The sequence below is a fragment of the Rissa tridactyla genome, chromosome 4 (genome assembly GCF_028500815.1).
Source record: "Rissa tridactyla isolate bRisTri1 chromosome 4, bRisTri1.patW.cur.20221130, whole genome shotgun sequence".
Classification (NCBI taxonomy): Eukaryota; Metazoa; Chordata; class Aves; order Charadriiformes; family Laridae; genus Rissa; species Rissa tridactyla.
Window position 1 is genome coordinate 75104526 of NC_071469.1, and position 12139 is coordinate 75116664.

The 12139-nt window shown below is 36.8% G+C and overlaps 1 protein-coding gene across 2 annotated transcripts in view; it reads right to left on the reverse strand.

The window, feature by feature from the left end:
• Positions 1 to 12139, reverse strand: part of NFATC3 (nuclear factor of activated T cells 3) — a 77267-nt gene that overhangs the window by 36574 nt on the left and 28554 nt on the right. For both annotated transcript variants that reach the window (XM_054198286.1, XM_054198285.1), the window contains exon 3: positions 9629 to 9791. In XM_054198286.1, coding sequence (XP_054054261.1) covers positions 9629 to 9791 — 163 coding nt within the window. The remainder of the gene's footprint in view (positions 1 to 9628; positions 9792 to 12139) is intronic.

Genomic DNA, 12139 nt, shown 5'->3' on the forward strand with positions numbered 1-12139 from the left:
ACCACCCACTGCTTTGCTGGGGAAACTCGGCCAAGTTGTTTTTGTGTTTCTATATCGTTTCCATAGCAAAGGTCAGTGCATGCGTAAGTTAAACTAAAGCTGGAAGGCTAAAGACTGAAGGTCACTACAGGATAAGCCAAAAGGGCTTCACGCCAAAGCAGTTCCAGCCATATTACTACGCCGCATAGAGTAAACTCATGCATGCATGTCAATACTTAGTTTACAATTTTTACCAAGTAACTACAAAGACAGTAAATTAATGACAGAATTTTTTTGATCATCAAGCAGCTGTATTTTAGATTACAAAAACATCCATACATTCTTAATGTACATACGTAAAATCCTTAAAAAAAAAATAATGTGTAGCACTGGAGACAATACAGATTAATTCGATCACTGAAGACAGCAACATTTAAAACCTGGAATTTTGTGGCAGTGGCGAGAACCTTTCCCTTGCTGAAGAAAGCAAATAGGTCACATCAAATAAGAGGCATCAACCTCGAGAAAAGAAGTTAGCATTTCTCGAGATTAAATGCAGATTATATTGGGGCCATATCTGGCTCACATGTCATCAATTCCATGCTCTGATCTAAAGGAAAGCTTGCAAGACTCGACAAGCTCATGAGAAGACTTTGTTTAGTCTCTAGAAGTTTTACCTCCCCTCCCAGCCTTTTTTTTAAATTAGGAAGGTTCTGTCTATGTTTTCCATTGATTGTTGCAGGCCAAGTATTACCAATCTCTATTCAAATGTAAACGTTGTTCATCCACAAGATGTGATTTCTTAAGACCTGTAACAAGACTTAAGAAAAATATCCAACAGAAAATACACATTTCACAGTAAACAGGTACTTTTATCAGTACACTTTGAAACAGTGTATTTTTCTGAACCAAAACTCCCTTTGTTTATTTACAAGAACCCCAATACCTAACAGTGTCACTGAATCCATAAGCGATGTCAGGGTTTCACGTGCCTACTCTTTCAGACTAAAAACTAGAGAAAAATAATGGAGCTAAAACTTGGGGGAAGGTGGGTATGTGTGAAAAATCATTTCATTAGCTAAGTTTTATGCTCAGCGATCACGCAATACTAACGACATTCAGACAGTGCCAAATCCCATTTGATTGTATTTTTAAAGCAATTTTCCTGCAAAACTTTCCATCATTTGTTAGGAAATTTGTTAGGAAATTGCCACATTTAACCAAACTTTCACTGGGGATTAATACTCATGTTTTATTTTTTAATGTGCCTTTGCCTGCTAATTGAAGATGAAGAAGATTCTATCAACACTTTAGTGCTCCTTCGCCTTTGCACAATTAATTCACTGCTTATGGCATTACTGGATTGGTAAAGTAGGCTGATTAGAAAGAAAGCTTTTACATACAAATAGGCCACTAAAAATAGGGCATAGTCTTGAAATACAAGACACGTCAGGGGAAAAATTTGGGACAACTTCAGTGAATGAAATAATCTATTAACAACTCTGGCTTCACCAGACGCACCATATACAAATCCTGATTTCAAACATGAGGAACAAAGGAAAGGAAGGAAGGAAATACACAGCTGTGTAAAGAACTATAAGCACTTACTAAGCATTTACTTCAGATGGAGATTTCATAGGCTTTTCAACACCTTGATATGAAAAGCCTGTTATAACTAGTTATTTCCTCCTTGAAATCACAGCAGCTAGATGCATTTCAGTCACTTCTGTATTCCTTAGAAACCCCCTCCAAAGTTAAGGGTGGGCAAAAGAGGAGAATGAAGGAGCTTTATTTCCATTATATGGAAGTGAAAGGAAAAATAAAGCTGTTCTCTTGAATTAGGTATTTTTACTTTTACTTTGGAAGATTGTATCAGTAAAGACATGGTATAATTCACCATGAAACCTAAACAATCCTACAGGAAAAGAACTTTCACTGATTAAATTTTAGTCCACTTGTAAAGTAAAATAATATTTTTTTTTATTATTTATTTAATTTAAAGAAAAAAAAGCAAACCACACCTTTGAAAGGTTTTGCCCTCTGACACAACGGAGATGCGACTCCCAAGCTTGGAATCTTTTGGACAACAATATCAAAGAGGCCCCAGTGCATGGCTCTGAAGAACCTAACTTTTTTCTTCATACATTTCTCCACAAGAATTTAACTTTTGAGTGCTGTGCAGCTACTGTCCTACAGAACTGTGAAGACCACTGGTTTAAAAGCTGAAGGGCTACTCTGCCAACCAAACAGCACACCTATTAACAGTGACCTGGGAATAAAAGCAAGGGATGACAAAGATCCAGAGGCATGAAGATGAACGTAATTTGAAACAAAAGACACACAAACACAAGGACTAACACCAGTGGTACAATTGATCATTAATTTATCAACAGTTGCATTTTGAAAAGCCTGAAACAAACTATACATATGAAAACAAGACATTAGAGTTCAGGGAAGTTACTGGCAGTGAGACTGACCACAGTCATCCCCTGTAGCCTTACAGAGGTGAATGAGTGCTGACCTATAATCTTCAATGGACCTTTTCAAAGAAACTGAAGAAATTCATGGAAGAAAACTCCACTTGGATCTATCAGGCAATACCCCAACCACTGGCTCAGAAAGTCTTAATAGCACACGTGAATTTTTTTATTATTTCATTCTGATTCTGCAATGGTTATAATGCTACAAAAAGCTAACTGTCTGATTTTAAAATTAAATATGTTAAACCAAAACAACACCTACTTCCCCTTCCTGAACTGCAGTACTTTTTCTATCACTTGATTATTTGAAGTACCTTTCCATCAACTGAGAAGGAAAAGGACGCACATCAAAAAAGCATCCTCCTTCCTCTTTTGCTAGATAAACTTACTGAGCAGACTGGCTTGAAGACTTTAAAATAGTACAGACCTTTGCAATTCTGAAAAAAATAGTGAGACATAAAAGGAACAAACTTTAATAAACTATTAGATAGTGACACAAGTCCAATTTTAAATACATTTTAAAGGTCATCACAAAGACAACTGGGTCCTGCAAAGTACTAAAGCAAACAAATAATTGCAAATATCAGTGCATTATTCGTCATGATACCATATGTTTACACAACGTACAAAATATCCTTCAAGGTTAAAAAACTTGGATGCCTATTTCTGAAATCTCATGCTTTTACATACTCACTCACTGCTTGCAGACAAGATTGAAAGTGTTCTAAATACTAATTTCAGGCATATTTTGAAGAGTGTTTTAGCTGAGAGTCCTGTCTCACTCTAAGCTATGTAAAAAAGGAGATTAACACTATTTTAGTTATGAATTTATCTAATAGTACAACTTCACACAGTGCAGAACTGCCAGTCACATCTAACTAGCCATCACAATACCACTATCCGTTAGCAGTTTGCTCTATGTTCTTGAAAAAAATGTGCTGTTCCTGAAATACCAACTCCCAATGACAAATTATGCTATGGACAGTTTTAGGACAAGCAATTCCAGGACAGAAATAAGTTATTCCCACATAACCTACAGAAAAAAACCAAACCATAAATTGGTTTTACATTGGAAAAAATTTACAATTTTTCCACATTTTAGTAAACGTATGATACAAAAAGCAGATGACTGTAGTCCAGCATGCCATTTTTAATGTTTTTCACATTAATTACTGTGTTTTCTAGATTGACTACTCAAACATATAGTAGACGCTTCAATATGGCTTTTAGTATCTATTTTGTGGATTCTGGAGCAGAAGATGCCTAAATAGCCATCAAACTGTTCTTCAAAGATATGTATTTTTAGAAACTCATCCAAAGGTCAATGTTTTTCCCAATACAGCCCACTACATGGTTCACACAGGCTGAGACTTACCTTCTGCCTTCTACATTTATTTGCAGGTTGTCACCAAACAACAGAGAGCAATTAGAGCTGGGATACAGCCTACCTTCTGGTGATGTACAAAACAGGGAAGAATTCAAGACAAAAATAAAAACCGAAGAGCAGGAGGAATGGGAAGGGTCATGAAACACAGGAAAAGTGTGCTGTTTATTGGGTTTAGAGGATGGGGAAAATTCTGATATTATACCTGTTATTCACGCAGTTACATGAATTGCCCACACAGAACACCTGAGAAAAGCTGACAGCCACAGAATAACAGGCCAGGAAACATACACTCATTTAGACAATCCTTCATTGGTTTATTTTTATAATATATCATCTCTGACATTGCTCAGTTCGATCCTCTCTTGTAGGTTATAGTTTCTTACGCCTGAACTCAGGCAGAGTTTGACAGGCTTTTTGAGGACACATTCCTGTTTCAGAATTTTCAAAATAGTTCAAAATTAGATTGCTTTAGCTCAATTAGTTTACTCTTTCTTCCATTTACAGCTCTTCATTATGACTTCGAGCCCTGCAATCACTTCAAATAGAGCTGACATTCAGTCCCTCTTTCACAGGTCTCCATTAAACCTCACACAGGAGGTTACTGTTTGCTTGACTAGAATTGTATAACCATTTAAATAAACTAGTTTTTATTTAACATTTCTTTCATTTTTGATCTTACACCTTTCTTCAGCTGTAATACTGCCCAGTCATCCATATGGGTTATACGATGCTTCCTCTGTTACTGCAGAATCAGCTACAATAAGAATTGTGCTTATGGCACAACTGATGAATGATTCTATCCTTAAACCCTTCGTAGTATGGCAAAAAGACACTTCTGGTACAGGCAATTTCTTAATAGCTACCACTGCCCCAAATTTGTCTTGCATGCATGTGGCACAAGTGGATTCTATACAGTGTCTGTTGCAGATAAATCATCAATTTTAGAATAAATTACCCTTATGATAGTTCACATCTAGAACTGATTCCCCCTGTGGTAAATGGCCACAGGACAGATACTCCTTTTTCATACAGAATGGTGCTAACAAGCATCTGGTTAGCTCAACGGTCCCTCAGTACATCATATTGTATGGTTATCAAGAACAGTACTGTGTAGATCACCTTCTTCAACAGTAAAAGGACAAAAGATAAAAAGAAAATACTTCTTCTTGTGCACAACACAGCTTGTGGAATTTACTACCAAAAGATATCATGAAATGTAAAATACTTAACCCAGAAAACTGCAGAAGTCGACATGAATAGCAGGAATAGAATATACAAGACAAGTTTGTTTTAAAAAGAAAAAAAGTCATTTTAGATCAGAAAGCTAAAATACGAGAGTAAAAAAAAAAAAAAAAAAGAACCCAACCAACAACCTCTCCCTGAGAGATCCTGTGTGCCCACCTGCTCTGAAATGGTTATGCGTTTTTCATCGTAAGCATTATCCAAGTGAAGTCTCATGAAGAACTCTAACCATTATAGATACCAGTAAAATCTCATTCTAGCAAATTTTAAGTGTAAACATTATTTTATTATGTATAATTTGGCCTATGGGAAGGATAGGAAATTCAAGCAATGATGATTATTCATTTAGAGTCAAATGAAATATGGCAGCTCTTTGTTTAAAAGGCTTCATAGATGGGTACAGTAAGTACTCTAACCTATTTAATTAGAAAGGTAAAGGCAGACAGTGCCCAGAGACTTTCTATGTCTCCTGACAATGCAATACAAAATTTCTACATAATTTGAATGACAGAAATTCACCCTGCCATCTTTCTCCTTGCTAACTATTCTGCCAAATTATTTGTTCCTTCCCTGTGAAAACTGTCAGCGTTGTCTTGTGGATTCTCTATTAAGGTAAAATAAATTCTTCTAGATGACACGGATTAGCTGGAACATACTCCCAAGAAAGCAGAGATTAAAATTACAGTTATCTGCTATTTAGAACACATTTGCCTCAAAAAAGCTGAAAACAAGAATTTCATTACAGAATTTGCTTTCTTAAAGTCAACAGGCTTACAAAGCACAGCATGATGCTCCACTCACTTCATTTCCTCACATTTGGAAATAAGCTGATTAAACGTACTCACAACAGATGATGCCAAATTTGTCAGAAGCTTAGTCTCCTAGCAACAGGTACGATACAGTATTAGTAATAGATTAATGACACGCACTAATAGATTAATGGCTTGAAGCTATGTACTATCTTAAAATCTGTATTTTAAATAATACATCAAATGCACATGCAGAACTACAGAGGTTTCACAGATCAGAAATTAAATACCGTAGCTTTCTATAAAATAACGTTCAAGAGCAAAACAGATTGTGTAGCAAGTAAACGCACACAGGCCTTCAGACACCCAGACATGTGGCACTTGGACTTGATGATTGATTTAGGTCCCTTCCAACAGAAATATTCTATTCTATGTTATTCTAGTCACCAACGTTCCTTCTCATCTCTGACACTGGTTAGCATACAGTTATTTCACAGAAGAAAATGCTGAGTACTTTATTGCAGTGATCATATGCATCCAAGTGACTGGTGTAAAGCTAAGAGCACCAAAAAGAGAAGTTAAGTCAGAAACAAATAGTAATGCATTTCGTGAACTGGATTTGTGTAATAAGCTTCCGGAAGTGCTGGAAATATTTCACTTTTGTACTTAAAGAAAGCAATTTTCATCTGCTCACAGCTATTTAGTATTTATCTTTCACCAAACTTGGCCCTTAGCATACTGATTTTCCCAGCAGTGAGTAAAAAGTTAATACAAATCGATGTTTTGTTTCATAACAACTTCCTCTCTCCCATCAAGCACAACAATTAATTTCTACTCCAGCTGGAGGAGAGCAAATTGCAAAACAGAATATTGATTTGCATTTGTATTCATTTTAATTTAGAGAGGCATAGTACAATCCATGTGTTTAAGCATGAGACTGTCAGACACATAAATACTATCTCAATTTTTAAAACGGCATTCTTGTCATCACAAGGTATTTCACAATTCTAATGCAAATAAATGGCTTTTAAAAATCATTGGTGTAAAACACAGATTACAGATCTGTTTTTTTTTTCTAACTTGCATCTAGTACTGCAATTTAGAAGCCTCTAGTTTTGTAAGCAAAAGTAAACCTACATATATTTGTCAAATCTTATAAACATCAGCAAAACAAGCTCCCTTAACGCCAATATTAGTGCAAGATACAAGCACCAAAAGAGAAAAAAAAAAAAAAAAAAAGGAAGGAAAAATGAAAGGCTAAAGGCAGTTTGCAAAAGCTCATCAGAGACTTATTTTGTCAGCTAAAATCTCCCAAGCTTCTGTCGTCATTAAGGATGTGTTTAATTCCAGTGCCAGCACCTTGGCACGTGAAAAGTTCTGTCTAGTTGCTCCCCACTGACTAAAGCAACACAAAGCTCCACATGAAGAATTGTGCCTGTCCGACTTTCAGCTTCCAGGCATCCTCAATTTTCTCTAGTTTGTAGCACAGACTTCCCTGATAAGCACTTGGCCCTGGCCTCTACTGTGCGAAGAAATCTAGTAGGTCTGACAATAGGAGAAAGTTGGAGCTGTTTAGGCCATGGTATTGTGATGAACAGGAAAGAGTTTGGGAACAGGAAAGTTGGATGAAGAGCTCAGATTAAGAATGGAAATGGAAGGATAAGGAAAGACATTCAAGAAAGAAGATGGTATGCAGATAACTAGCCCCTTTTGGAGGGAGAGAAAGGAAAGATACTAAGTCTTAAGAGGAAGAAAGGCGTTATGAAAAAGTTCAAGACAAGCCATTAGAGAAGAAATGGAGTTGGATAAATAGCCCAAAGAATATGACTAGGAGTCAGATTAAGAGAAGAAATTCATCAGATGAAGAGTTTGTAGAGAGCAGATTGCTTAGGCAAGAAAAAATGAGCAGATAGTCCAAGACATTTAAGTTCTGCTGGTACATTTTTATTTATATAGGTATAACATTAGAGCTGTTCCAAAACTGATGTAATTACAAAACACGACAGAATTTACTTGCCAGAGAGGAGGAACAAACTATAAGGAGAAAAAGCAGTAACATGTTTATACTACAAGAGTAAGAGAATGTGGACTGATTATGCCAATCCTATTAGCACTTTGCATCATCTGATCTCAAGTTGTAATCAGTTACTTCCAACTATTGGAATAGGATAAATATATCAAATACATTTTTAATGTACAGGCTGCTATAGTGAAAGACTAAGGACTGAAACCCTGACTGCTATTTTGCTGGGAAAGAACAGGAAATATCCGGCATTTGGAGGAAAAGACAAACCTTGCTGTAACCTTAATGTAATCAGATTCATATTTTTTTCCTATTTGTCTTATAAAAAATTTATAATTGTTGTCTGATTTGACTTATAAATGAACAGTTCCATTTTATCCTAACCTGGCTTGGGATTCAGATAAAGACCATTAAGCAAGATTGAGGTGAATAAGTAAAGAGACATTGCTTCCACCCAAGGATGGGGAAAACTGATAAATCAAGGCATCTTAAGAAGTCACACAGTTCCTCGGCACAATCTTCCCCATGTCCAGTGCATGAGAGGGTGGGTTCCCTTTCAAGCTGCATGAGCCAGCTGGCACTGTAGATACTAAAGGAGACATCAGTGACCACCCCTAACTAACCCAGAATTCTTCCCAGCACGAGGTAAGATATTTGTGTCCACACCTGTACTCTGCGAGTCAGAGAGGAGCACATCACAGCTTGTGCACACAGCTATACCCACAGTACCAAACCCACACATCTTTCCCTTCAAAGAGAATATGATGGTAAAGCTTCCTTATGAAAGCCAGGCCTAATTTATGAGGACTTTACATCTAATACTGATCTCAACAATAATTGGATGGTGTTTGCAAACTATTTAAATAATATGCTTTAGATGCCATTAGCATTTGGAACATTCAACAATAGCTAAAGAACCCAGCAAAAGCAACTGCTAATGGCAGGTACCAGTTATCAAAACCAGTCAGTACATCACCACCCTCTGTTAGGTAAGGACTATTGCCCGCACTACTGAATTTTCTTGAAAGTGATCAAAACTGTTCTAAGAGACAATAAAGCTTGCGTGATTCTGTTACGACAATGGAAATTATGTCAAAAAAAAAGAAAGCAAGAAACAAGTCATATTTGCCTTTACAGATAACCAGTCCAAATCTAATGAAACTAGGTGATGCCTTACTTTTTAAGGAGACAGCTACCATTAAACTGTTAGTAATAATCTTTTGTTCATACTGAGAAAGAGAAGAGTCAAGCTTAATTTACTCCAAACACATAAGTGAAAATTAACAGAATTTATGGGTACCATTTCACAGAAATAACCTAATAAAAACACGACCAAGAGGTGTTTATAGTGTTCAGAAGCTGTCTCAACACCAAAAGAAAGATGATTTCCGCTTCAAACGAAGCTGTATCATATTTCAGTATAGCTCCAACTAATCCGTTATCGTGACTTTTCTTACCTGCCCCCACGCACACTTTTTCCTCCTTCAAGTTCATGTTGAATACATTAAGTAATACACTATTGCACTGTGAATCCATTCACAAGCATAAAGCTGCATACAGGGTATAATTGTAACATGCACTGTAACCGTAGCAAACTGTACATTTTTAAACATCTAAAACTAACTTATGTATTGAACGAGTTCTATTTAAGGGAGAAAAATCTTACCCAGGAAGGACTGTAAGCTTCACACAAAGTAACAATTCACAGCATTGTAAATACCAATAATTGTAGGTAAAAAATTATCTTCAAGAAAGCCAGACTTCCTACCTTCACTACAGGGTGTCCTCCAGTAGATGCTTTTACTGCTCCTCTGCTTCCCTCTGTTTCATAGTGAGCTCTGTGATGAGTTTTAGGCTGGACTTCTATTTTCAGTTCACACTGCCCGTAATGACTTGGTAATGGCCAGTCAAGAGGTGGCAATGAAGATGTGCTGCAATCAAGACAAGCACACTATGGTTACGCGAACTGTGCCATTTGGCCACAGTACAAGGTAACTTCACTGTAAAATACAGACAACGATGTCACTTTCCCAACAAATGATGACCAAATAAGACTAGCTATTAGCCTAAAACTGTTACTTGAAAATTCCAAAATTTTGCTACTGCATCAAAATCTTCAATTAAGTATTTCTTTTGGGGTTGGTAGAGTGGAACTTCTTCCTTCCAATACCTGGTTAAAAGAAAGGTACTGTATGTCCCCCCTGCCCCACATTACCAGTACTATTCTACAATGCCTTTATATTCATTTTTATCCTCAAGTTCAAATGTCATTTGGAGGGAACAGTCTAAGTTCCATCTGTAAATCATTAAGTTTTAACTTTCTGCGTTACTATCTTCCAGCTTGCTGGTTTTGTTTTTCTAAGCTTGGTAAGCGCAGCACTCAGTTAACTATCATTAAAATGAACGCTATACAATGACCCAAAATTTTAAAGCTAGTAGTCCTATCTAAGCATAAAGACTTAACTGCACCAGACAACACCGACACCTAAAGTACATGCTTAGCTTATCCACAGATTATATATACCCCTACACCCTGTAGCAAAGTCACTCCAGAGAAGGATAACAAAATGTAGTAACAGAAGTAACACAGAAGAACCTCAAAGGGAAATAAGCCACATAATATCACCAATGTTTTCATACCTTCCCTTTTACCTGCATAGATTTATAGATTTATGCTTCTAATACGATGAACAGTCAGATTCAAGTCAGTAATTACCTGTTAGAGCAAAGTACTTTATGAACATTTAAAAGTGAACATTTATAGCATTGTGTACCAAACAAGAACAATTACAAGAAAAATAAGCTTCTGTTAAAATAGTTTTGTACTACCTTACTCCGACCAACAGGGAAAGCAAATTAGGTTTTAAAGAGATGGACAAATATTGGTTTGTATCAACATCTGAGAAAGCTCAATTCCATTTCTTTCCACTTTATAGGAAGTCAGGAAAAACCCCACCACCAATCCATGCAGATTTTCACAAACATGAATAGCTACAGGTCCAAGGAAGATAAATTATAACTTCTGGAGAACTCAGCAAAGACTTATAAAACATACGCACAGTTGAGAAAGAAGATAATGTCTGGACTGAACAAAATAGAAAAGAAACCTCCGTCTTTAGCAAGTATCTGGATGGACTTGGGCTCAGCCTGCAGCACCACACATGTACCTTTTACAAAAATGACTGTCACTAAGCATAGAAACAAGGGAGAAGAAATGGCAGTACTTGCTGGCCACCTCCTACAGGAGAACAACCTATAAGCCGGTTGACCTGCTGCTTCACAGAGTACCTCTACGGGCACTTCAGGAGAGCGCTAATGTTATAATGTAAGTTTTATCTCCTGAAGCACCTTTCCGGGAGCAATGGGAAGATCAAGAGTATTTCCCTTTCTTCTTACTGAAAGGAAGAAACGTGAGCAATAAATCATCTCCACAAGCATTCAGTGTACAGCAAAGTCTCTTCTCCCCCCAGTAAGGAGGACTGATGACCGGTCCTTCCACAGCAATCATTTTTACTGGGCAGGAGAGGACTGGTAATGTCAGCAGTAAAAGAGGAAACTGTCAGGAATGCAGTATAAGCCCAATCCTTCCAGATACTTACCACAGGCCAAGGCGTACTGCCTAAATGCTACTACTGGCTATCAACTAGACCTTGCCATTCACTTTTATAGCTACTGAAGGAGAAGAGGACTCAAGTCTTCAGTCTGAAAAAGGAAAGAAAACGTCAGTATTAGAAGATACTAAAAAGAGTTTAAAAAGAAATGTAGCGTGCAAGAAATTTTTCTTCAGTGTTTCTGGAAACCTTTTCCCTCTCCATACAACCAAACGTTCTATGTCAAAATTGTTGGTATACGCAGTGAACTGATACGGACCTTAAGAGAACTTGGTATAACGCGCACACCACAGACTATCAATTACTGGGAGGCATTACTGAAAGCTTAATAATAAACTCAGTCAAGAAAAAAAAGTATTTGTTGCTTGTGACCACTCTCTGTACAGCCTCTTAGACAGGTTTACTCCTTCTGCAATTAACTAATAAAAACGTGGCACAAGCTGTATCAGTCTCCCATTATCTCCTGAAAAAATATTTGGAATACTAGAACAAACACAGAGACAGGAAAATAACCAAGTCTTAAGATTTTGTCATTCTTTGAAAACAAATAGAAAATATCAGCATGAAAGAGCAAGCAAGCACACATCGCATGTGCAGATGCCTAAAACATAAAAAAAATTGGAAAACTTTCAGAACACAGTTCTCCAAATAAATTACATAGCCTCTGA